At 48.7% G+C, this 27,382-nt stretch overlaps 1 protein-coding gene across 4 annotated transcripts in view; it reads right to left on the bottom strand.

Annotated features, from left to right (window-relative positions):
- GREB1 (growth regulating estrogen receptor binding 1) overlaps nucleotides 1-27,382 on the bottom strand; it is a 932,876-nt gene that overhangs the window by 658,180 nt on the left and 247,314 nt on the right. For all 4 annotated transcript variants that reach the window (XM_069235945.1, XM_069235948.1, XM_069235946.1 and 1 more), the window contains exon 8: nucleotides 2,129-2,242. In XM_069235945.1, the coding sequence (XP_069092046.1) occupies nucleotides 2,129-2,242 (114 nt within the window). The remainder of the gene's footprint in view (nucleotides 1-2,128; nucleotides 2,243-27,382) is intronic.

Here is a 27,382-nt window from a genome sequence, read left to right as displayed (position 1 = left end):
AGAAGTGACCCCCAGGAGTCCCTCTCCCTTGCCCAAGTGGAGGTTTCCCCGAGGAATCCCCCCCTTGCCTGCCTGCAGCGCTGAAGAGATCCCGAGATCTCTCATAGACTAACATTGCGAACCCGACGCTTGTTTCTACACTGCACCCGGCCGCCCCCGCGCCGCTGAGGGTGAAATTTCTGTGTGGACTTGTGTCCCCCCCGGTGCCCTACAAAACCCCCCTGGTCTGCCCTCCGAAGACGCGGGTACTTACCTGCAAGCAGACCGGAACCGGGGCACCCCCTTCTCTCCATTCTAGCCTATGTGTTTTGGGCACCACTTTGAACTCTGCACCTGACCGGCCCTGAGCTGCTGGTGTGGTGACTTTGGGGTTGCTCTGAACCCCCAACGGTGGGCTACCTTGGACCAAGAACTAAGCCCTGTAAGTGTCTTACTTACCTGGTTAACCTAACAAATACTTACCTCCCCTAGGAACTGTGAAAATTGCACTAAGTGTCCACTTTTAAAACAGCTATTTGTGAATAACTTGAAAAGTATACATGCAATTTTGATGATTTGAAGTTCCTAAAGTACTTACCTGCAATACCTTTCAAACAAGATATTACATGTTAAATTTGAACCTGTGGTTCTTAAAATAAACTAAGAAAAGATATTTTTCTATAACAAAACCTATTGGCTGGATTTGTCTCTGAGTGTGTGTATCTCATTTATTGTCTATGTGTATGTACAACAAATGCTTAACACTACTCCTTGGATAAGCCTACTGCTCGACCACACTACCACAAAATAGAGCATTAGTATTATCTCTTTTTACCACTATTTTACCTCTAAGGGGAACCCTTGGACTCTGTGCATGCTATTCCTTACTTTGAAATAGCACATACAGAGCCAACTTCCTACATACTGCATAAATAATTTACATATTGCCTCTAAGTTAAACCTGTCTGCTCTGTGCCACAGCTACTCAGGGGTTGAGCTCAGGTTTATTTAGTGTCTTCCGTGGTGCACTCAGACAAGCACTGCAGTTATTACTTGAGGTGGGTACTTATCCCTCTTAACTAATAACCCAGTTTCTTACAATATCCTTCTTTGTGAGCAAACTCTGTGGATGAGACCTCTACTTGAAAGTTAAGAATATGAGAGATTTTCAGTGCCAGTGCAAGTGGACTAACTCACTCATATTCAGTTCAGACAAAGTAATGTGAATGGGGGAGAAGAAACAGAGTTTTGAATTCAGCTTCAACCTTTGGTGGTTGCCAACCAAGGCCTTTTTCGCTTGTGATGTGGGCGGTAATAAGTGTACTATAAAATGCTTACCTTAAAGACCCAGATTAAGTATTTTTATCAGTCAAGAGTGGCTAAAGGACTTTTAATGAATCTCATTTCATCCTTTTAACTGCTTCATAAAGTGTTGGGAAAATTGTGACTAATGGTCAATTGCAGGGTCTTCCAAGCGAAGAATTAAATTAAATGGAAGAATCAGAGGAGTGTTGTAAAATGCTCATCTGAAATTCTACAGGAGTGAACCCAAATTCCAAGGGCCATAGCTATCAAAAGTTCATGCAACAGAATGCAGCAAGCCACCTTGCTGCGCTGTGTGAAAGGGCAGGAATGTGCAGTATTTACCAATATGCAGCACAGTCCTGTCCTTTTGGCTGCCTAGCACCAACACAGGCACATGTGCAAGATGCAGCACACTTACAAAGAGGAAACAACAAGGACAAAACAAGATATTTCTCCTTGTTGCGCCTTTGGTGGGGACACATTTCCAAGTCTACCAATGTTGGTAAATCTGGGAATGTGCCAGAATCCATGGGGGGATCTGTGGGAACACCCACACTCCACCCATAGCACGCCTCACTTCCGCAGAGGAGCATAAGGCAGCAAAATGCACTGCCTGGCATTATTCTACATTTATCAAGCTACACAGGGCCACACAAGGTGGCTCGATAAATCTCATTTATGCTTTGCGTCACCCTTGTGTCCCCTTACGTGGCACAAGGGCGACACAAAACCTTGACAAATATGTCTTTTCCTAATGTAAATTAATGTTTGTGGCTACCTGGATTCTGGCATGGATCTGACAGTAATAGACCTACTCAACTCAAGCATCTGATAAAACACTTACCAGGTTTGTTTCTGTTGTTTGTGTTGAGAACATTGTTAGCATCGACTGCTGTTGGCGATTCGGGGGACCATCCTTTATGACGCTTTTTGGGTGGGCCAGAATTAGTTAAAGTACCTGCAAAAAAGGACAAATAAATAGCAATCTAAAAAAGCTACATTACAATTCTTACTCCTGTTTGCATTCTCAGCAAAGATGCAAGGCAGCGAATGACCATTTTACCACACAGTCACCAACACATTGCCTTGGCTAGCAATGGGTGATGTGGGAAGTTTGAACCGAGGTGGAAGACTTTAAGATCAGCTGTTTTTATTTCAGCACTTACCACAAGCACCAGGTCAAGCCCTAAATACGCTGTGGTGCCTAGAAGACTCTGGGGGGGCATATTTAGAAGCCCCTAGTGGCACCTTGCCCCACATTAGCGTCATTTTTTAATGCTAATGGGGCCCAACAAGGCCAAAAATCTAGCGCCAATGCATGCATTGCACCACTTTGTAATCCTTTGCGCTACATTATGCCTGTGCCAGGCATAATGTATGCAAAGGGGGTGTTCCCCTGTTAGGCGGGCCAAAAAAATGGCGCAAGGATATCTAAGATTTCCTTGCGTCATTTTGTACAGCACTTTTAAAGGGGGGCTTCCATTATTTACAATGAGTCCCTATGTACTCTGCAGGAGTAGTGCCCCCTACCCTGTGCCACGGTGCGCTGTATTTTAAATACAGTGCACACATGGTGGCGTTGGGTGTCGGGGGTAAAGGGCGCAAAAAATGTGGCGCTGCACCCAGTGCACCGCCACTTTTCTTAAATATTCCCCTGGGTTTATAGTGTAGGGTATGTAAAATTCCTACTGCCCATTCAGGAAACAAACACTACTGTTACAATGGCTTGCACTTTCATGAATACGAACAGAAAATATGTACATGCATTATATATTCCTCCTTACAGAAAATATATGTTATAAATGCTTCTCTAAACTATTCTGTTTTTACTTTGTCCGACTTTTAGTTTACATTTAGTTAGCTCAGCTGGTAATAATTTTTACACAGAGACTTTCATGTGCGCACCGTCATCGAAAAAAACAGACGTGGTCCGTATGAAGTGAAAAAGGTTCAGCAGCCAATTCCTCATAAAGTTCCGTCTCGTGGCCTGTTTTCACGCTTCGTTCCTGTACACGTTAAAAAATCTACTGTGCATTTTATTCCTCATTTTCCTATTTGATGACTATGGCTCCGGCCCCTGCTACCTATTTGAATAATCTGAAACCAGGTCGTGCTGGAACCGTTCCCGTCAGTGCTGTGTGTTATTCGCAATTACACCACGTAGTGGCAGCAAATATTCATTTATCAGCCACTCATTTACAAAGCAACGTGTACGAACGCATTGCCTAACTGCTGTTCAGCATGGTTAAAAGATAGTGGAGTGAACTGGGGCAGAGGAGCGTCCTATAGTGGATTGTTTGGATGTCGGAGACTGGAGTAGGAGGAGTAGTGTTGTAGAGTTGAGTTCAGTGGCAGAGAGTCGTAGAGTGGAGTTGGGTGGAATAGGGTGAGGTGGGTTGGAGTGGACTGAGGTAGTGGGGTGGATTGGATTGGAGTACAGTGAGGTGGACTGGATTGGGGTACAGTGGGAGGATTAAGTGGAGCGAATTGGTGTGGGTGGACTGGATTGGGGTTGGGTATTGAAATGAGGTGATGTGGATGGGATTGGGGTGGAGTCGATTGTAGTGGGGCTTACTGGAGCGGAGTGCCTTGGATTGAAGTGGGGTAGATTGGAATGGGTAGGCTGGATGGATTGGATTGGAGTGTGGTGTGGTGGACTGAACTGGGGTGTGGTGGACCGAATAGGGGTAGAGTGGGGTGGATTGGAATAAAGTGGGATGGATTGTATTGGAGTGGGTGACTTGGAGGGGGGTACAGTGGACTGAATGGGGTAGGGTGAATTGGTGGGGTGGGGTGGACTCGAAGGGGTGGAATGGATTGGAGTGTGGTGGGTGGAATGGATTGGAGTGTGGTGGGTGGAATGGATTGGAGTGTGGTGGGTGGAGTGGATTGGGGTGGGTTAGACTGGGGTGGATTGCACTGAGGTGAGGTAGATTGGATTGAGTGGGTTGAATTGGATTGGGTGGGGTGATTAGGGTGGATTGGATTGAGTGTGGTGGATTGGATAGGGTGGGGTGGATTGGGGTGGGGTGGATTGGAATGGAATGGAGTGGAGTGGATTAGATTGTTATAGGATGGATTGGATTGGTATAGGGTGGATTGATTGGAGAGAGGTGGACTGGATTGAAGTGAGTTGCTTAAAATGGTTTAGAGTGGGGTGCATTAACATGGACTGGAATGGATTGGATTGGAGTGGGGTGGATGAAAGTGGATTGCATTGGAGTGAGATGGACTGGGATGGTGTGGGTGGACTGGATTGGAGTGAGGTAGATTGGGTAGCGGTGGACTTGATTGGAGTGGGGTGGGTTGGGTTGGACTGGAGCTGGGGGGATGGATTTGAGTGGGGTTGGTTGGATTGAGTGAGTTAGATTGGAGCAGGGTGGATAGGACTGGAGTGGGGTGGACTGGACTGGGGTGAGGTTATTGGATTGGAGTGGGGTAGATTAGACTGGGCTGGATTGGGATGGATTAGATTGGTATGGGTGGACTGGACATTAGTGGGGTGGATTGTGGTGGACTGGAATGGGGTGAATTGGGATAACATGGGGTGAATTGGGGTGGACTGGAATAGAGTGGCTAATATTGTTTTGGATTGGAGTGGGTTATCTGGGACTGGAGTGGGGCAGGTTGAAGTGGGGCAGGTTGTTTTGGATTGAAGTGGGGCAGATTGTTTTGGACTAGAGTGCGGCAGGTTGGACTGGGGCAAATAATTTTGAATTGGAGTTGGGCCAGTTGGAGTAAGGTAGATTTCTTTGGATTGGGGTGGACTGGAGAGGGACAGATTGTTGTGGATTGCAGTGGGGTAGACTGGAGTGGGACAGACTGTATTGGGGTGTACTGGAATGGCGTGGATTTGATTGGATTGGATTGGATTGGAGAGGGGTGGATTGGGTTGTGTGATGTGGACTGGATGGGAGTGGGGTGGACTGGATGTGAGTGGAGTGTATTAGAGTTTGGTGAAGTGGGATGGACTGAATTGGACTGAGGTGAGGTGGACTGGATTGGAGTGGGGCATATTGGAGTGGGGCGGATTGGAGTAGAACAAATTGTTTTTGGATTGGAATGGGGCAGACTGGAGTGGGGCAGATTGGAGTGGGGCAGACTTAAGGTGGAGGAGACTGGGGTGGATCGGAATGGGGTGGATTGGATTGGAAAGGAGTGGAATGGGATGGGATGTGTGGGGTGGACTGAATCTAAGTGGGGAGGATTGATGGGAGTGGGGTGGACTGGATTGGAGTGGATTGGATTAGGGTGTAGAGGATTGGATTTGAGTGGGGGAGATTAGAGTGGGGCGTATTGGAATAGGAAACATTGTTTTGGGGGTCTGAGTGGGGCAGACTGGGGTGGGGCGGACTGGAGTGCGGCATAATGGAGTGGGGCGGATTCAAGTAGAATAGATTGATTGGGTTGGTGTGGTGTAGATGGGAGTGGGGTGAATTAGAGTGGGCCAGATTGTTTTGAATTGCAGTGAGGCAGATTGGATTGGGGCACTTTGTTTTGGATTGGAGTGGGGCAGAAGGGAGTGGATAATATTGGAGTGGGGTATAATATTTTGGATTGGAATGGGAAGATTGGGGTTGGGTGGATTGGGATTGTGTGAGGTGGACTGGATAGGAGTGTGGTGAATTGAATCGGAGCGGGGTGTATTGGAGCGCAGTGAATTGGAACGGAGTGGGGTGGACTGGATTGGAGTTGATTGGACTGGGTTGAGGAGGACTGGATTGGAGTAGGCCAGATTGGAGTCAGGCAGATTGGAGTGGGACAGATTGTTTTAGATTGGAGTGAGGTGAATTGGAGTGTAGCAGATTGGAGTGGGGCGGATTCAAGTAAGGCCGATTGATTTGGGTTGGAGCGGAGGAAATGGGAGTGGGCAGATTGGAGTAGGGCAGATTGTTTCAGATTGGAGTGAGTCAGACAGACTAGAGTGGGGCAGACTTTTGGATTGGAGTGGGGCAGATTGTTTTGAACTGCAGTGAAGCAGACTGGATTTGGACAGATTGTTTTGGATTTGAGTGGGGCAGCCGGGAGTGGATTGGAATGGAGTGGGCGCATTATTCTGGATTTGAGTGGGGCTGATTGGAGTGGGACAGACTGTTTTGGATTGGAGTGGGGCAGACTGGAGTGGGGCTGATTGGAGTGGGGCAAATTGTATGGGATTGGAGTGGGGCAGATTGGAGTGAGGTGGACTGGAGTGAGGCAGATTGTTTTGAAGTGCATTGGGTCAGAATGTTTTGTATTGGACTGCAGCAGATTGTAGTGGGGCAGATTGTTTTGGATTGGAATGGGGCAGATTGGAGTGGGGTAGATGGGAGAGGGGCATATTTCTTTGAGTTGGAGTGGGGCATATTGTTTGGGATTGGAGTGGGACAGATTCATGAGGGGCAGATTGTTTTGGATTTGGAGTGCAGCAGATTGTTTTGGAGTTTGCAATTTTGTTTGTCCTGCTGGGCACGTTTATGCCAGTCATAAGCCTTCTGTTTGCAGAACAATAGGAGTTAAAAAGACCAAAACAGTACCTCAATCACACAGGGAGAAAAGAACGGCCACTGATTAAGTTGAATTAATCAGTGCTTGGTCCCTGCTCCACAGTGGAACGGAAATTATGTTAGGCCTGCCTTGACGAATTATGAGGCTGTAAAGAAATGCCATGAAAGCCAACAAATGGTGAGCAACGGGGGGTCTTTAAGCCCTTTACTGTACACAATAGAGTCTCTCAAGCAAGACGCATGCACTAGCGCATACACTCACATGTTCAGCCCTAAAAACAGCAAGGAGGCTGATCCAAAGGATACTATATCTTGAAAAGTGCACACTATACATTGCTACATCAGGACGTTACTCATACGCCGCACCTAGCCCTTTGCTGTGAAATCAAAGACAGCTTTGTGGTGCATATCTTGATGTGAGCCCAGATGTACTGCAAAAAAACATACATTCTTCTTTTTCAGCTTAACATGTCCGAAAATACTTGTAAGATAATGAAATTGTTATGATACCAGTGCCCTGATCCAAATTTGATGCAGTTAAGAACAATCAAATTCCAAAACGTCTTTGTTACTCAGAGTCACAACAGAGCCAAGGCAGAACTGGTTATTGTGCCATTCTAAAATTCCCCAGGTAGACTGCAGGCTAGGAAGCTGCTTTCAGAGAAAGAGGGACAGCCATGACCCAAACTATGCCCTCAAGACTTCTACTCGCAACTTCCTACTTTTACGATTGGTATGAACATCTTTGCCAGGGCTTCTTTTAGTTACAGTGCGGCCTGGACGTGTCCCTGTGTCTGTTTGCTAATTTTACATAGTGTAAACTGCACCCAAAAGGGATTCACAGAGCTGTCATATCATGGTGTGTCAACTCCAGGCATAAGCAAGCCAAGTGCTGACTGGAAACATAATAAAGCAAATATTATGTACAGTACAGTACGCAGGCTTTCAGTAAAAAGCTATATAAAGCATTGGTTATGGAGAAGCGTAGTTTTGGTTACACTCTTGTATGCTACAGAAATCATATAAACATGTAACCAACATCATATGTACTGTGACCGTAACATTATTAATGTAATGTGAAGCACCTAAACACATTAATAATGGAGAAGACTAGAGATTCATATATGTGTGTGTTTTACAGTTTAGCTTTAACATGAAAGTTGCAGTTCTCATTCACATTTGCACTTATGCATTTTGAGTTATACTGCTTTATTTAAGTTTCCTTTATGTACTCATGTTTTCATTCATATATGTTTGCATTCATTCTCTGTCTGTAGAGGTGTGTTTATAATCATGTATTCCAAATGTGCATTTATTGTTTTACTAAGTTATCATGACCAAAGGCCTTAATCATTTGGTTTCCAGTTCTTAACCTCCAAAGTGAAGTTTTGTTTGCGCTGCAATGTTCTTTCCTTGCAGGTGTGCTCATGTGATTCTACAGTTAGTGAAAGACATATTGGGCCTGATTCTAACTTTGGAGGACGGTGTTAAACCGTCCCAAAAGTGGCGGATATACCACCTACCGTATTACGAGTCCATTATATCCTATGGAACTCGTAATACGGTAGGTGGTATATCCGCCACTTTTGGGACGGTTTAACACCGTCCTCCAAAGTTAGAATCAGGCCCATTGTGTATAAGAGATAGTGAGGCCCTGGAGGATACTTGGCCAGGACGAGAGGCGCTAACAAACTAAGAAGAAAAGACTCCTGTTCACTTTGTATCAGGAGCAGGGAGACACTTAAGGTCACCCTAATGTTCAGACTGTGGGATGGGAGAATCAAATGGAGTCACCTATTTAAACTGTGGGAAGACGGAAAACTATTGGTATTTGTGATGTGAAATTCTCAAAGGTTCAATGGGTCTAATTTGGTATTCACATTGTTTGTCGAGAGAGAAGAGATTTTCCCTGGACTTTGAGATGTACAGACTTGTATGCCCCTAGTTTCTTTGTGTGGCTTTATGCTATGCAACACCTCGACTGGAGAACTACTACTGCAGTTTCCACTATGCTGACACCTTCCTATTTAACTAGGGTTTCCTGACTTTAACTTACTTCAAAATTAATCTAGATTACTTTAGATTTATTCATGCATAGAAAAGAGTATCAAGCCGTGAACACTGATCATCAGTTTTTAATTCTTGCCTTTTTTATTACATCCACTAAAATGCTTCTATGCCTTATGCGATTGCGATTTAACCTTAACAGACACTGTGGTTCACCCTTGGTGATTCTGTACTTATACAGAATGTTTTTGCCATTCATTTGCATTAGTTTGGCCCTTATCCGTAATAAAACTCATCTAACTTTACTTACTGTCTGTTAGTCCTTAAGGTATGACTAGGGCCCGCCAGGAATAGCATGCACAGAGTCCAAGGGTTCCCCTTAGAGGTAAAATAGTGGTAAAAATAGATAATACTAATGCTCTATTTTGTGGTAGTGTGGTCGAGCAGTAGGCTTATCCAAGGAGTAGTGTTAAGCATTTGTTGTACATACACATAGACAATAAATGAGGTACACACACTCAGAGACAAATCCAGCCAATAGGTTTTGTTATAGAAAAATATCTTTTCTTAGTTTATTTTAAGAACCACAGGTTCAAATTTAACATGTAATATCTTGTTTGAAAGGTATTGCAGGTAAGTACATTAGGAACTTTGAATCATTTCGATTGCATGTATACTTTTCCAGTTATTCACAAATAGCTATTTCAAAAGTGGACACAGTGCAATTTTCACAGTTCCTGGGGGAGGTAAGTTTTTGTTAGTTTTACCAGGTAAGTAAGACACTTACAGGGTTCAGTTCTTGGTCCAAGGTAGCCCACCGTTGGGGGTTCAGAGCAACCCCAAAGTCACCACACCAGCAGCTCAGGGCCGGTCAGGTGCAGAGTTCAAAGTGGTGCCCAAAACGCATAGGCTAGAATGGAGAGAAGGGGGTGCCCCGGTTCCGGTCTGCTTGCAGGTAAGTACCCGCGTCTTCGGAGGGCAGACCAGGGGGGTTTTGTAGGGCACCGGGGGGGACACAAGCCCACACAGAAATTTCACCCTCAGCAGCGCGGGGGCGGCCGGGTGCAGTGTAGAAACAAGCGTCGGGTTTGCAATGTTAGTCTATGAGAGATCAACGGATCTCTTCAGCGCTGCAGGCAGGCAAGGGGGGCTTCCTCGGGGAAACCTCCACTTGGGCAAGGGAGAGGGACTCCTGGGGGTCACTTCTCCAGTGAAAGTCCGGTCCTTCAGGTCCTGGGGGCTGCGGGTGCAGGGTCTTTTCCAGGCGTCGGGACTTAGGTTTCAGAGAGTCGCGGTCAGGGGAAGCCTCGGGATTCCCTCTGCAGGCGGCGCTGTGGGGGCTCAGGGGGGACAGGTTTTGGTACTCACAGTCGGAGAGTAGTCCGGGGGTCCTCCCTGAGGTGTTGGTTCTCCACCAGCCGAGTCGGGGTCGCCGGGTGCAGTGTTGCAAGTCTCACGCTTCTTGCGGGGAGTTGCAGGGTTCTTTAAAGCTGCTTCTTGAAACAAAGTTGCAGTCTTTTTGGAGCAGGTCCGCTGTCCTCGGGAGTTTCTTGTCGTCGTCGAAGCAGGGCAGTCCTCAGAGGATTCAGAGGTCGCTGGTCCCTTTGGAAGGCGTCGCTGGAGCAGAGTTCTTTGGAAGGCAGGAGACAGGCCGGTGAGTTTCTGGAGCCAAGGCAGTTGTTGTCTTCTGGTCTTCCTCTGCAGGGGTTTTCAGCTGGGCAGTCCTTCTTCTTGTTGTCGCAGGAATCTGATTTTCTAGGGTTCAGGGTAGCCCTTAAATACTAAATTTAAGGGCGTGTTTAGGTCTGGGGGGTTAGTAGCCAATGGCTACTAGCCCTGAGGATGGGTACACCCTCTTTGTAGCTCCTCCCAAGGGGAGGGGGTCACAATCCTAACCCTATTGGGGGAATCCTCCATCTGCAAGATGGAGGATTTCTAAAAGTTAGAGTCACCTCAGCTCAGGACACCTTAGGGGCTGTCCTGACTGGCCAGTGACTCCTCCTTGTTGCTTTCTTTGTTCCCTCCAGCCTTGCCGCCAAAAGTGGGGGCCGTGGCCGGAGGGGGCGGGCAACTCCAGCAAGCTGGAGTGCCCTGCTGGGCTGTGACAAAGGGGTGAGCCTTTGAGGCTCACCGCCAGGTGTTACAGCTCCTGCCTGGGGGAGGTGTTAGCATCTCCACCCAGTGCAGGCTTTGTTACTGGCCTCAGAGTGACAAAGGCACTCTCCCCATGGGGCCAGCAACATGTCTCTAGTGTGGCAGGCTGCTGGAACTAGTCAGCCTACACAGACAGTCGGTTAAGTTTCAGGGGGCACCTCTAAGGTGCCCTCTGGGGTGTATTTTGCAATAAAATGTACACTGGCATCAGTGTGCATTTATTGTGCTGAGAAGTTTGATACCAAACTTCCCAGTTTTCAGTGTAGCCATTATGGTGCTGTGGAGTTCGTGTTTGACAAACTCCCAGACCATATACTCTTATGGCTACCCTGCACTTACAATGTCTAAGGTTTTGTTTAGACACTGTAGGGGTACCATGCTCATGCACTGGTACCCTCACCTATGGTATAGTGCACCCTGCCTTAGGGCTGTAAGGCCTGCTAGAGGGGTGTCTTACCTATACTGCATAGGCAGTGAGAGGCTGGCATGGCACCCTGAGGGGAGTGCCATGTCGACTTACTCATTTTGTTCTCACTAGCACACACAGGCTTGTAAGCAGTGTGTCTGTGCTGAGTGAGGGGTCTCTAGGGTGGCATAATACATGCTGCAGCCCTTAGAGACCTTCCCTGGCATCAGGGCCCTTGGTACCAGAGGTACCAGTTACAAGGGACTTATCTGGATGCCAGGGTGTGCCAATTGTGGAAACAATGGTACATTTTAGGTGAAAGAACACTGGTGCTGGGGCCTGGTTAGCAGGGTCCCAGCACACTTCTCAGTCAAGTCAGCATCAGTATCAGGCAAAAAGTGGGGGGTAACTGCAACAGGGAGCCATTTCTTTACACATAGCAAGTGTGCAGGGAAGCAATATTAAATACATGTGCTGGACACTTGTCAATATGAGTGCCTCAGTTACCTGATGGCTTCACTGAAACTAGGGATGTGTGGTAATAAACATCTTGTATTAATAAACCCTCACTAATTCCAGTGATAGGTTTATAACTACATGCACCTAAAAGGCACCTTAGACGTGTCCCTTGCATACCTACCAACTGCTGGTGGGCTGTAAGGAAATGCCTCCTTGGCATGGTTGCCCCCTGACTTTTTGCCTTTGCTGATGCTATGTTTACAATTGAAAGTGTGCTGAGGCCTGCTAACCAGGCCCCAGCACCAGTGTTCTTTCCCTAACCTGTACTTTTGTATCCACAATTGGCAGACCCTGGCATCCAGATAAGTCCCTTGTAACTGGTACTTCTAGTACCAAGGGCCCTGATGCCAAGGAAGGTCTCTAAGGGATGCAGCATGTCTTATGCCACCCTGGAGACCTCTCACTCAGCACAGACACACTGCTTGCCAGCTTGTGTGTGCTAGTGAGGACCAAACGAGTAAGTCGACATGGCACTCCCCTCAGGCTGCCATGCCAGCCTCTCACTGCCTATGCAGTATAGGTAAGACACCCCTCTAGCAGGCCTTACAGCCCTAAGGCAGGGTGCACTATACCATAGGTGAGGGTACCAGTGCATGAGCATGGTACCCCTACAGTGTCTAAACAAAACCTTAGACATTGTAAGTGCAGGGTAGCCATAAGAGTATATGGTCTGGGAGTCTGTCAAACACGAACTCCACAGCACCATAATGGCTGCACTGAAAACTGGGAAGTTTGGTATCAAACTTCTCAGCACAATAAATGCACACTGATGCCAGTGTACATTTTATTGTAAAATACACCACAGAGGGCACCTTAGAGGTGCCCCCTGAAACTTAACCGACTGTCTGTGTAGGCTGACTAGTTCCAGCAGCCTGCCACACCAGAGACATGTTGCTGGCCCCATGGGGAGAGTGCCTTTGTCACTCTGAGGCCAGTAACAAAGCCTGCACTGGGTGGAGATGCTAACACCTCCCCCAGGCAGGAGCTGTGACACCTGGCGGTGAGCCTCAAAGGCTCACCCCTTTGTCACAGCCCAGCAGGGCACTCCAGCTTAGTGGAGTTGCCCGCCCCCTCCGGCCACGGCCCCCACTTTTGGCGGCAAGGCTGGAGGGAACAAAGAAAGCAACAAGGAGGAGTCACTGGCCAGTCAGGACAGCCCCTAAGGTGTCCTGAGCTGAGGTGACTCTGACTTTTAGAAATCCTCCATCTTGCAGATGGAGGATTCCCCCAATAGGGTTAGGATTGTGACCCCCTCCCCTTGGGAGGAGGCACAAAGAGGGTGTACCCACCCTCAGGGCTAGTAGCCATTGGCTACTAACCCCCCAGACCTAAACACGCCCTTAAATTTAGTATTTAAGGGCTACCCTGAACCCTAGAAGATTAGATTCCTGCAACAAGAAGAAGGACTGCCCAGCTGAAAACCCCTGCAGCGGAAGACCAGAAGACGACAACTGCCTTGGCTCCAGAAACTCACCGGCCTGTCTCCTGCCTTCCAAAGATCCTGCTCCAGCGACGCCTTCCGAAGGGACCAGCGACCTCGACATCCTCTGAGGACTGCCCCTGCTTCGAAAAGACAAGAAACTCCCGAGGACAGCGGACCTGCTCCAAGAAAAGCTGCAACTTTGTTTCCAGCAGCTTTAAAGAACCCTGCAAGCTCCCCGCAAAAGGCGTGAGACTTGCAACACGGCACCCGGCGACCCCGACTCGGCTGGTGGCGATCCAACACCTCAGGAGGGACCCCAGGACTACTCTGATACTGTGAGTACCAAAACCTGTCCCCCCTGAGCCCCCACAGCGCCGCCTGCAGAGGGAATCCCGAGGCTTCCCCTGACCGCGACTCTTTGAACCTAAAGTCCCGACGCCTGGGAGAGACCCTGCACCCGCAGCCCCCAGGACCTGAAGGACCGGACTTTCACTGGAGGAGTGACCCCCAGGAGTCCCTCTCCCTTGCCCAAGTGGAGGTTTCCCCGAGGAACCCCCCCCCTTGCCTGCCTGCAGCGCTGAAGAGATCCCTAGATCTCCCATTGACTTCCATTACAAACCCGACGCTTGTTTCGACACTGCACCCGGCCGCCCCCGCGCTGCTGAGGGTGAAATTTCTGTGTGGACTTGTGTCCCCCCCGGTGCCCTACAAAACCCCCCTGGTCTGCCCTCCGAAGACGCGGGTACTTACCTGCAAGCAGACCGGAACCGGGGCACCCCCTTCTCTCCATTCTAGCCTATGTGTTTTGGGCACCACTTGGAACTCTGCACCTGACCGGCCCTGAGCTGCTGGTGTGGTGACTTTGGGGTTGCTCTGAACCCCCAACGGTGGGCTACCTTGGACCAAGAACTGAACCCTGTAAGTGTCCTACTTACCTGGTAAAACTAACAAAAACTTACCTCCCCCAGGAACTGTGAAAATTGCACTAAGTGTCCACTTTTAAAACAGCTATTTGTAAATAACTTGAAAAGTATACATGCAATTTTGATGATTTGAAGTTCCTAAAGTACTTACCTGCAATACCTTTCGAATGAGCTATTACATGTAGAATTTGAACCTGTGGTTCTTAAAATAAACTAAGAAAAGATATTTTTCTATACAAAAACCTATTGGCTGGATTTGTCTCTGAGTGTGTGTACCTCATTTATTGTCTATGTGTATGTACAACAAATGCTTAACACTACTCCTTGGATAAGCCTACTGCTCGACCACACTACCACAAAATAGAGCATTAGTATTATCTATTTTTACCACTATTTTACCTCTAAGGGGAACCCTTGGACTCTGTGCATGCTATTCCTTACTTTGAAATAGCACATACAGAGCCAACTTCCTACATTGGTGGATCAGCGGTGGGGTACAAGACTTTGCATTTGCTGGACTACTCAGCCAATACCTGATCACACGACAAATTCCAAAATTGTCATTAGAAATTGATTTTTGCAATTTGAAAAGTTTTCTAAATTCTTAAAAGACCTGCTAGGGCCTTGTGTTAGATCCTGTTTAGCATTTCTTTTAGAGTTTAAAAGTTTGTAAAAGTTTGAATTAGATTCTAGAACCAGTTTTAGTTTCTTAAAAAGTATTCCAACTTTTAGAAGCATAATGTCTAGCACAGATGTGAATGTGGTGGAACTCGACACCACACCTTACCTCCATCTACAGATGAGAGAGCTAAGGTCACTCTGTAAACTAAAGAAAATAGCAATGGGCCCCAAACCTACCAAAGTACAGCTCCAGGAGCTTTTGGCAGAGTTTGAAAAGGCCAACCCCTCTGAGGATGGCAACTCAGAGGATGAAGATAGTGACTTGGAGGGAAATTCCCCCCCTCCAGTCCTACTTAGGGAGAGCAGGGCTTCTCAAGCCCTGACTCCACAAATAATAGTCAGAGATGCTGGTTCCCTCACAGGAGGGACCAACAACTCTGAAATCACTGAGGATAACTCCAGTGAAGAGGACATCCAGTTAGCCAGGATGGCCAAAAGATTGGCTTTGGAAAGACAGATCCTAGCCATAGAGAGGGAAAGACAAGAGATGGGCCTAGGACCCATCAATGGTGGCAGCAACATAAATAGGGTCAGAGATTCTCCTGACATGTTGAAAATCCCCAAAGGGATTGTAACTAAATATGAAGATGGTGATGACATCACCAAATGGTTCACAGCTTTTGAGAGGGCTTGTGTAACCAGAAAAGTGAACAGATCTCACTGGGGTGCTCTCCTTTGGGAAATGTTCACAGGAAAGTGTAGGGATAGACTCCTCACACTCTCTGGACAAGATGCAGAATCTTATGACCTCATGAAGGGTACCCTGATTGAGGGCTTTGGATTCTCCACTGAGGAGTACAGGATTAGGTTCAGGGGGGCTCAAAAATCCTCGAGCCAGACCTGGGTTGACTTTGTTGACTACTCAGTGAAAACACTAGATGGTTGGATTCAAGGCAGTGGTGTAAGTAATTATGATGGGCTGTACAATTTATTTGTGAAAGAACACCTGTTAAGTAATTGTTTCAATGATAAACTGCATCAGCATCTGGTAGACCTAGGACCAATTTCTCCCCAAGAATTGGGAAAGAAGGCGGACCATTGGGTCAAGACAAGGGTGTCCAAGACTTCAACAGGGGGTGACCAAAAGAAAGGGGTCACGAAGACTCCCCAGCAGAAGGGTGATGAGACAACCAAAACTAAAAATAGTAAAGAGTCTTCCACAGGCCCCCAAAAACCTGCACAGGAGGGTGGGCCCAGAGCCTCTTCACAAAACAATGGGTACAAGGGTAAAAACTTTGATCCCAAAAAGGCCTGGTGTCATAGCTGTAAACAGCATGGACACCAAACTGGAGACAAGGCCTGTCCCAAGAAAGGTTCCACTCCAAACTCCCATCCAGGTAACACTGGTATGGCTAGTCTCCAAGTGGGATCAACAGTGTGCCCAGAGCAAATCAGGGTCCACACTGAAGCTACTCTAGTTTCTGAAGGTGGGGTGGATTTAGCCACACTAGCTGTCTGGCCGCCTAACATGCAAAAATACAGACAGCAACTCTTAATTAATGGGACTAGAATAGAGGGCCTGAGGGATACAGGTGCCAGTGTCACCATGGTGACAGAGAAACTGGTTTCCCCTGGCCAATACCTGACTGGAAAAACTTACACAGTCACCAACGCTGACAATCAGAGAAAAGTACATCCCATGGCAATGGTTACTTTAGAATGGGGAGGGGTCAATGGCCTGAAGCAGGTGGTGGTCTCCTCAAATATCCCAGTGGACTGTCTGCTTGGAAATGACCTGGAGTCCTCAGCATGGGCTGAGGTAGAGCTAAAAACCCATGCAGCAATGCTGGGTATCCCTGAACTGGTGTGTGTGAAAACAAGAGCACAATGCAAGGCACAGGGTGAAAAAGTAGAGCTGGAGTCTGGAAAAATGGCCCAGCCTACCAAGAGAACAGGAAAGTCAGTTGGGAAACCAACTGCAACACAGCAAAAGAAAGGGAACCTCTCTTCTCAGGAAGAAGTTCTGCCCTCTGAGGGAACTGAGCCTTTGGAGCTTGAACCTTATCAGGTTGAGCTCTTAGGCCCAGGGGGACCCTCAAGGGAGGAGCTGTGTAAGGGACAAGAAACCTGTCCCTCTCTTGAAGGCCTTAGGCAGCAAGCTGCTGAAGAGTCCAAAGGCAAGAAAAATGGAACACATAGGGTCTATTGGGAAGATGGGCTCCTGTACACTGAGGCCAGAGACCCCAAACCTGGTGCCACTAGGAGAGTGGTAGTGCCTCAGCTGTTCAGAGAGTTCATCCTAACATTGGCCCATGACATTCCCCTTGCTGGACATTTGGGACAAACCAAGACGTGGGAGAGGTTAGTCAACCACTTCTACTGGCCCAATATGTCCAACATGGTTAAGGAGTTTTGCCTCTCCTGCCCCACCTGTCAAGCCAGTGGTAAGACAGGTGGGCATCCAAAGGCCCCCCTCATTCCACTTCCTGTGGTGGGGGTGCCCTTTGAAAGAGTGGGTGTGGACATAGTTGGTCCACTGGAACCTCCCACAGCCTCAGGAAATATGTATATCCTGGTAGTAGTGGATCATGCTACCAGGTATCCTGAAGCTATTCCCCTTAGGTCGACTACTGCCCCTGCAGTAGCCAAGGCCCTCATTGGTATCTTTACCAGAGTGGGTTTCCCTAAGGAGGTGGTGTCTGACAGAGGTACCAACTTCATGTCAGCATACCTAAAGCACATGTGGAATGAGTGTGGAGTGACTTATAAATTCACTACACCTTACCATCCACAAACTAATGGCTTAGTTGAGAGATTCAACAAGACATTAAAGGGCATGATCATGGGGCTCCCAGAAAAACTCAAAAGGAGATGGGATGTCCTCCTGCCATGTCTGCTTTTCGCTTACAGGGAGGTACCACAGAAGGGAGTAGGGTTCTCACCCTTTGAACTTCTGTTTGGTCATCCTGTAAGGGGACCACTTGCCCTTGTTAAAGAAGGCTGGGAGAGACCTCTCCATGAGCCTAAACAGGACATAGTGGACTATGTACTTGGCCTTCGCTCTAGAATGGCAGAGTACATGGAAAAGGCAACCAAAAACCTTGAGGCCAGCCAACAACTCCAGAAGTTTTGGTATGACCAAAAGGCTGCACTGGTTGAGTTCCAACCAGGGCAGAAAGTCTGGGTTCTGGAGCCTGTGGCTCCCAGGGCACTCCAGGACAAATGGAGTGGCCCTTACCCAGTGCTAGAGAGGAAGAGTCAGGTCACCTACCTGGTGGACCTGGGCACAAGCAGGAGCCCCAAGAGGGTGATCCATGTGAACCGCCTTAAGCTCTTCCATGACAGGGCTGATGTGAATCTGTTAATGGTAACAGATGAGGATCAGGAGGCAGAGAGTGAACCTCTCCCTGATCTTCTGTCATCAGACCCAAAAGATGGCACAGTAGATGGAGTGATCTACTCAGACACCCTCTCTGGCCAACAGCAGGCTGATTGTAGGAGAGTCCTACAACAGTTTCCTGAGCTTTTCTCCCTAACCCCTGGTCAGACACACCTGTGTACCCATGATGTGGACACAGGAGACAGCATGCCTGTCAAGAACAAAATCTTCAGACAGTCTGACCATGTTAAGGAAAGCATCAAGATGGAAGTCCACAAGATGCTGGAATTGGGAGTGATTGAGCGCTCTGACAGCCCCTGGGCTAGCCCAGTGGTCTTAGTCCCCAAACCTCACACCAAAGATGGAAAGAAAGAGATGAGGTTTTGTGTGGACTACAGAGGGCTCAACTCTGTCACCAAGACAGATGCCCATCCAATTCCAAGAGCTGATGAGCTCATTGATAAGTTAGGTGCTGCCAAATTTCTAAGTACCTTTGACTTGACAGCAGGGTACTGGCAAATAAAAATGGCGCCTGGAGCAAAAGAAAAGACAGCATTCTCCACACCTGATGGGCATTATCAGTTTACTGTTATGCCCTTTGGTTTAAAGAATGCCCCTGCCACCTTCCAAAGGTTGGTGAATCAAGTCCTTGCTGGCTTGGAGTCCTTTAGCACAGCTTATCTTGATGATATTGCTGTCTTTAGCTCCACCTGGCAGGATCACCTGGTCCACCTGAAGAAGGTTTTGAAGGCTCTGCAATCTGCAGGCCTCTCTATCAAGGCATCCAAATGCCAGATAGGGCAGGGAACTGTGGTTTACTTGGGCCACCTTGTAGGTGGAGGCCAAGTTCAGCCACTCCAACCCAAGATCCAGACCATTCTGGACTGGGTAGCTCCAAAAACCCAGACTCAAGTCAGGGCATTCCTTGGCTTGACTGGGTACTACAGGAGGTTTGTGAAGGGATATGGATCCATTGTGACAGCCCTCACTGAGCTCACCTCCAAGAAAATGCCCAAGAAAGTGAACTGGACTGTGGACTGCCAACAGGCCTTTGACACCCTGAAACAAGCAATGTGCTCAGCACCAGTTCTCAAAGCTCCAGATTATTCTAAGCAGTTCATTGTGCAGACTGATGCCTCTGAACATGGGATAGGGGCAGTTTTGTCCCAAACAAATGATGATGGCCTTGACCAGCCTGTTGCTTTCATTAGCAGGAGGTTACTCCCCAGGGAGCAGCGTTGGAGTGCCATTGAGAGGGAGGCCTTTGCTGTGGTTTGGTCCCTGAAGAAGCTGAGACCATACCTCTTTGGGACTCACTTCCTAGTTCAAACTGACCACAGACCTCTCAAATGGCTGATGCAAATGAAAGGTGAAAATCCTAAACTGTTGAGGTGGTCCATCTCCCTACAGGGAATGGACTTTATAGTGGAACACAGACCTGGGACTGCCCATGCCAATGCAGATGGCCTTTCCAGGTTCTTCCACTTAGAAAATGAAGACTCTCTTGGGAAAGGTTAGTCTCATCCTCTTTCGTTTGGGGGGGGGTTGTGTAAGGAAATGCCTCCTTGGCATGGTTGCCCCCTGACTTTTTGCCTTTGCTGATGCTATGTTTACAATTGAAAGTGTGCTGAGGCCTGCTAACCAGGCCCCAGCACCAGTGTTCTTTCCCTAACCTGTACTTTTGTATCCACAATTGGCAGACCCTGGCATCCAGATAAGTCCCTTGTAACTGGTACTTCTAGTACCAAGGGCCCTGATGCCAAGGAAGGTCTCTAAGGGATGCAGCATGTCTTATGCCACCCTGGAGACCTCTCACTCAGCACAGACACACTGCTTGCCAGCTTGTGTGTGCTAGTGAGGACCAAACGAGTAAGTCGACATGGCACTCCCCTCAGGCTGCCATGCCAGCCTCTCACTGCCTATGCAGTATAGGTAAGACACCCCTCTAGCAGGCCTTACAGCCCTAAGGCAGGGTGCACTATACCATAGGTGAGGGTACCAGTGCATGAGCATGGTACCCCTACAGTGTCTAAACAAAACCTTAGACATTGTAAGTGCAGGGTAGCCATAAGAGTATATGGTCTGGGAGTCTGTCAAACACGAACTCCACAGCACCATAATGGCTGCACTGAAAACTGGGAAGTTTGGTATCAAACTTCTCAGCACAATAAATGCACACTGATGCCAGTGTACATTTTATTGTAAAATACACCACAGAGGGCACCTTAGAGGTGCCCCCTGAAACTTAACCGACTGTCTGTGTAGGCTGACTAGTTCCAGCAGCCTGCCACACCAGAGACATGTTGCTGGCCCCATGGGGAGAGTGCCTTTGTCACTCTGAGGCCAGTAACAAAGCCTGCACTGGGTGGAGATGCTAACACCTCCCCCAGGCAGGAGCTGTGACACCTGGCGGTGAGCCTCAAAGGCTCACCCCTTTGTCACAGCCCAGCAGGGCACTCCAGCTTAGTGGAGTTGCCCGCCCCCTCCGGCCACGGCCCCCACTTTTGGCGGCAAGGCTGGAGGGAACAAAGAAAGCAACAAGGAGGAGTCACTGGCCAGTCAGGACAGCCCCTAAGGTGTCCTGAGCTGAGGTGACTCTGACTTTTAGAAATCCTCCATCTTGCAGATGGAGGATTCCCCCAATAGGGTTAGGATTGTGACCCCCTCCCCTTGGGAGGAGGCACAAAGAGGGTGTACCCACCCTCAGGGCTAGTAGCCATTGGCTACTAACCCCCCAGACCTAAACACGCCCTTAAATTTAGTATTTAAGGGCTACCCTGAACCCTAGAAGATTAGATTCCTGCAACAAGAAGAAGGACTGCCCAGCTGAAAACCCCTGCAGCGGAAGACCAGAAGACGACAACTGCCTTGGCTCCAGAAACTCACCGGCCTGTCTCCTGCCTTCCAAAGATCCTGCTCCAGCGACGCCTTCCGAAGGGACCAGCGACCTCGACATCCTCTGAGGACTGCCCCTGCTTCGAAAAGACAAGAAACTCCCGAGGACAGCGGACCTGCTCCAAGAAAAGCTGCAACTTTGTTTCCAGCAGCTTTAAAGAACCCTGCAAGCTCCCCGCAAAAGGCGTGAGACTTGCAACACGGCACCCGGCGACCCCGACTCGGCTGGTGGCGATCCAACACCTCAGGAGGGACCCCAGGACTACTCTGATACTGTGAGTACCAAAACCTGTCCCCCCTGAGCCCCCACAGCGCCGCCTGCAGAGGGAATCCCGAGGCTTCCCCTGACCGCGACTCTTTGAACCTAAAGTCCCGACGCCTGGGAGAGACCCTGCACCCGCAGCCCCCAGGACCTGAAGGACCGGACTTTCACTGGAGGAGTGACCCCCAGGAGTCCCTCTCCCTTGCCCAAGTGGAGGTTTCCCCGAGGAACCCCCCCCCTTGCCTGCCTGCAGCGCTGAAGAGATCCCTAGATCTCCCATTGACTTCCATTACAAACCCGACGCTTGTTTCGACACTGCACCCGGCCGCCCCCGCGCTGCTGAGGGTGAAATTTCTGTGTGGACTTGTGTCCCCCCCGGTGCCCTACAAAACCCCCCTGGTCTGCCCTCCGAAGACGCGGGTACTTACCTGCAAGCAGACCGGAACCGGGGCACCCCCTTCTCTCCATTCTAGCCTATGTGTTTTGGGCACCACTTGGAACTCTGCACCTGACCGGCCCTGAGCTGCTGGTGTGGTGACTTTGGGGTTGCTCTGAACCCCCAACGGTGGGCTACCTTGGACCAAGAACTGAACCCTGTAAGTGTCCTACTTACCTGGTAAAACTAACAAAAACTTACCTCCCCCAGGAACTGTGAAAATTGCACTAAGTGTCCACTTTTAAAACAGCTATTTGTAAATAACTTGAAAAGTATACATGCAATTTTGATGATTTGAAGTTCCTAAAGTACTTACCTGCAATACCTTTCGAATGAGCTATTACATGTAGAATTTGAACCTGTGGTTCTTAAAATAAACTAAGAAAAGATATTTTTCTATACAAAAACCTATTGGCTGGATTTGTCTCTGAGTGTGTGTACCTCATTTATTGTCTATGTGTATGTACAACAAATGCTTAACACTACTCCTTGGATAAGCCTACTGCTCGACCACACTACCACAAAATAGAGCATTAGTATTATCTATTTTTACCACTATTTTACCTCTAAGGGGAACCCTTGGACTCTGTGCATGCTATTCCTTACTTTGAAATAGCACATACAGAGCCAACTTCCTACATGGGCTCACTGACTAGTTCTAGCCAGCCTGCCGCCAACTGACAAATTCTGACCCATAAGGGTGAGAGCCTTCCCTCTTTGAAGGTCAGAAACAAAGCCTGCTCTGGCAGGGGTGTTATACAACCCCCCCCCCCCCAACAGGATGACCTGCAAATATGCATTCCAAGGGAGAAGCCCACTGCCTTCGGTATGCAAATCTGCCCTTCCTCAGAGAAAGATGCCAACCCCCTGTCCCAAGGCCAGTCTGGCACCAGGACAGGCGGGAATATTAGCTTTGTGGGAGGCGTGTTGCATTTCCAGGCTGGTCACAACCCTAGGGTGACATGCCTGAAACAAACACAGCCTTAGGAAATTTGTCATCTTGTGTGTGGTGAAATTAGGAATCCTGGAACAGGGTGATGCCCACCCCCGAAAGGAAGAGGACATCAAGGAGGTGTAGTGACCCCGAGAGTAAGTAGCCCATTAGCTACTACCCTTAACTCTCCTTAACGCCCCCTAAATTGAGTATTTAGGGGACTCCCAATACCAGGACTTTAGATCTTCGCTTGACACAAAAGAAGGAATGGAGAAAGAATGGAGAAAGAATCCTGCTGACCCGAGAACAGAGGAGCACAACTGACTTGGCACCAACCCTGCCAGCTGGCCAGCTGCACCCACCCCGGAGGAGCAACTAACCTGTCCAAGAAACTGTGAGAAGTGCCAGTGCTTTGCAAATTGCCAAGAGCTGTTTCCCTGCATCTGCAAGCAACCAAAGGCAGAACTGTGAGGACCGGGACTGCCAAAAACCTGACATTGGACCTCACCACTGCACCTGAGCTGCCTAGCCTGAGCTGAAGTGGGTCAATGGTGTCAACATGGTTCCCAGGCCCTCCAGAGACAAAGCCCTCCTTGAGTTCATCCACTGTGGACTTCCTGATGGTGCTTGCAGCCTCTTTCTGCAGGCCCTCTCCAACCACGAATATCCCCAGCACTGGAACCCGACACCACTGCACCCAAGCCCCACAGCCCGAGGAGAAGTGGGCCAATGGTGTACCTATGTGCCCGAGGCTTTCAAGGGTTGAGCCCCCTTAGGGGTTCCCCCAGACTGGCCGCCCAGTCCCTACTTGTAGTCTCTTTCTGACCGGACTAATCTCCATTGAATCGGACACGCAACACTGTAGCACACGCCTGCACTTGGATGCACCAGATCTCCCCAGGTAAACTGTTGGTGTGGCCTTGGACCTTACCCCTTACTCACCTCAAATCTAGAAGAACAGTCCTGTAAGTTGTTGCTAAGTACCCGTATGCATTTTCTGTTTCTTTCCTGTAGGATAACATTAGAGCACCAGTGGCTGAAAAGCACTTCTGGGCCCAGAAGCCTCAGTGCCTTCCTAAGTCACCTGTTGGTGCTGCTTTGGACCTTGCCCCATACTTACTTTAACTCCAGAATAGTAGTCCTATAGGTCATTGCTAAGTGCCCAAATGCAGTATATGTTTCTTTTCCCATAGGATAACATTAGAGCATCCGAAGCTGAAAATCACCTTTGAACCCGGGTGCCCCAGTGCCTCCTGAAGTGACCTGTTGGTGCTGCCTTGGACCTTGTCCCATACTTACCTTAACTCCAGAAGATGTGTCCTGTAAGTCGCTGCTAGGTACCCATATGCAGTATATGTATTTCCCCCATAGGATAGCATTACCGCTCAAAAAATTGCACTGTCATCTTTTGAAAACGATAAAAAAAATCATAACTTGAAAAGTACTCACCCAATTCCGATGATCTTAGTATCAAAATTTATATAAAAGTGTGTGTTATTTTTATAAAGTGGTGTCGGATTTCTTTGAGTGTATGTCTCGCTTACTGCCTTTGTGTGTGAAATATATGCTTAGCACTACCCTCGGATATGCCTAACTGCTTGCCAACATTACCACAAAAGTGAGCATTTGGGGTATCATTTGTGCCGCTGTAATTCCTCTGAGGTTTGCTTGGACTCTTTACACAATGTACCTCTTTTTGGTCCACTATATAGAGAGCCAGCTTCCTATAGAAGGATAGATAATTGCAGAGAGGGATATAGTTTCGATTGGCAGTGATTGAAGTATGGATACATCACACAAATAAATAAACAAAGCAGCAGTGTGCATCAGGACCCACTGCCCTTGCGGTAGGAGCGTAGCAGCAGTAGAGGACTGGGGTGCAGTTATCAGAGTACAATTACAAAAGACACAGGAATATATATAAATATGCAGGTATAAAAGTCACACACCGTGGGAGTATAAGCAATAAAGGACTCCCAGGCTAAAGGTTAAAGGTAAGTGTAAGGAAATGCCTCCTTGGCATGGTTACCCCCTGACTTTTTGCCTTTGCTGATGCTATGTTTTGAATTGAAAGTGTGCTGAGGCCTGCTAACCAGGCCCCAGCACCAGTGTTCTTTCCCTAACCTGTACTTTTGATTCCACAATTGGCACACCCTGGCACCCAGATAAGTCCCTTGTAACTGGTACCTCTGGTACCAAGGGCCCTGATGCCAGGGAAGGTCTCTAAGGGCTGCAGCATGTATTATGCCACCCTAGAGACCCCTCACCCAGCACAGACACACTGCTTACCAGCTTGTGTGTGCTAGTGAGAACAAAATGAGTAAGTCGACATGGCACTCCCCTCAGGGTGCCATGCCAGCCTCTCAGTGCCTATGCAGTATAGGTAAGACACCCTTCTAGCAGGCCTTACAGCCCTAAGGCAGGGTGCACTATACCATAGGTGAGGGTACCAGTGCATGAGCACTGTGCCCCTACAGTGTCTAAACAAAACCTTAGACATTGTAAGTGCAGGGTAGCCATAAGAGTATATGGTCTGGGAGTCTGTTTTACACGAACTCCACAGCACCATAATGGCTACACTGAAAACTGGGAAGTTTGGTATCAAACTTCTCAGCACAATAAATGCACACTGATGCCAGTGTACATTTTATTGTAAAATGCACCACAGAGGGCACCTTAGAGGTGCCCCCTGAAACTTAACCGACTATCTGTGTAGGCTGACTGGTTCCAGCAGCCCGCCACACTAGAGACATGTTGCTGGCCCCATGAGGAGAGTGCCTTTGTCACTCTGGGGCCAGTAACAAAGCCTGCACTGGGTGGAGATGCTAACACCTCCCCCAGGCAGGAGCTGTAACACCTGGCGGTGAGCCTCAAAGGCTCACCCCTTTGTCACAGCACCGCAGGACACTCCAGCTAGTGGAGTTGCCCGCCCCCTCCGGCCCGGCCCCCACTTTTGGCGGCAAGGCCGGAGAAAATAATGAGAATAACAAGGAGGAGTCACTGGCCAGTCAGGACAGCCCCTAAGGTGTCCTGAGCTGAGGTGACTCTAACTTTTAGAAATCCTCCATCTTGCAGATGGAGGATTCCCCCAATAGGATTAGGGATGTGACCCCCTCCCCTTGGGAGGAGGCACAAAGAGGGTGTACCCACCCTCAGGGCTAGTAGCCATTGGCTACTAACCCCCCAGACCTAAACACGCCCGTAAATTTAGTATTTAAGGGCTCTCCCTGAACCTAGAAGCTAGATTCCTGCAACAACAAGAAGAAGGACTGCCTAGCTGAAAACCCCTGCAGAGGAAGACCAGAAGACAACAACTGCCTTGGCTCCAGAAACTCACCGGCCTGTCTCCTGCCTTCCAAAGAACTCTGCTCCAGCGACGCCTTCCAAAGGGACTAGCGACCTCTGAATCCTCTGAGGACTGCCCTGCTTCAACGACGACAAGAAACTCCCGAGGACAGCGGACCTGCTCCAAAAAGACTGCAACTTTATCCAAAGGAGCAGCTTTAAAGAACCCTGCAATCTCCCCGCAAGAAGCGTGAGACTTGCAACACTGCACCCGGCGACCCCGACTCGGCTGGTGGAGAACCAACACCTCAGGGAGGACCCCCGGACTACTCTACGACTATGAGTACCAAAACCTGTCCCCCCTGAGCCCCCACAGCGCCGCCTGCAGAGGGAATCCCGAGGCTTCCCCTGACCGCGACTCTCTGAAACCTAAGTCCCGACGCCTGGAAAAGACCCTGCACCCGCAGCCCCCAGGACCTGAAGGACCGGACTTTCACTGCAGAAGTGACCCCCAGGAGTCCCTCTCCCTTGCCCAAGTGGAGGTTTCCCCGAGGAAGCCCCCCCTTGCCTGCCTGCAGCGCTGAAGAGATCCCTTGATCTCTCATTGACTTCCATTGCGAACCCGACGCTTGTTCTAACACTGCACCCGGCCGCCCCCGCGTCGCTGAGGGTGAAATTTCTGTGTGGGCTTGTGTCCCCCCCGGTGCCCTACAAAACCCCCCTGGTCTGCCCTCCGAAGACGCGGGTACTTACCTGCTGGCAGACTGGAACCGGGGCACCCCCTTCTCTCCATTGAAGCCTATGCGTTTTGGGCACCACTTTGAACTCTGCACCTGTCCGGCCCTGAGCTGCTGGTGTGGTAACTTTGGGGTTGCTCTGAACCCCCAACGGTGGGCTACCTTGGACCAAGAACTGAACCCTGTAAGTGTCTTACTTACCTGGTAAAACTAACAAAAACTTACCTCCCCCAGGAACTGTGAAAATTGCACTGTGTCCACTTTTAAAATAGCTATTTGTGAATAACTGGAAAAGTATACATGCAATTGAAATGATTCAAAGTTCCTAATGTACTTACCTGCAATACTTTCAAACAAGATATTACATGTTAAATTTGAACCTGTGGTTCTTAAAATAAACTAAGAAAATATATTTTTCTATACAAAACCTATTGGCTGGATTTGTCTCTGAGTGTGTGTACCTCATTTATTGTCTATGTGTATGTACAACAAATGCTTAACACTACTCCTTGGATAAGCCTACTGCTCGACCACACTACCACAAAATAGAGCATTAGTATTATCTCTTTTTACCACTATTTTACCTCTAAGGGGAACCCTTGGACTCTGTGCATGCTATTCCTTACTTTGA

Source organism: Pleurodeles waltl, chromosome 5 (genome assembly GCF_031143425.1).
Source record: "Pleurodeles waltl isolate 20211129_DDA chromosome 5, aPleWal1.hap1.20221129, whole genome shotgun sequence".
NCBI classification, from domain to species: Eukaryota; Metazoa; Chordata; class Amphibia; order Caudata; family Salamandridae; genus Pleurodeles; species Pleurodeles waltl.
The sequence above is the reverse complement of the archived record's forward strand: the minus strand, read 5'-3'. Positions and strand labels throughout refer to the sequence as shown.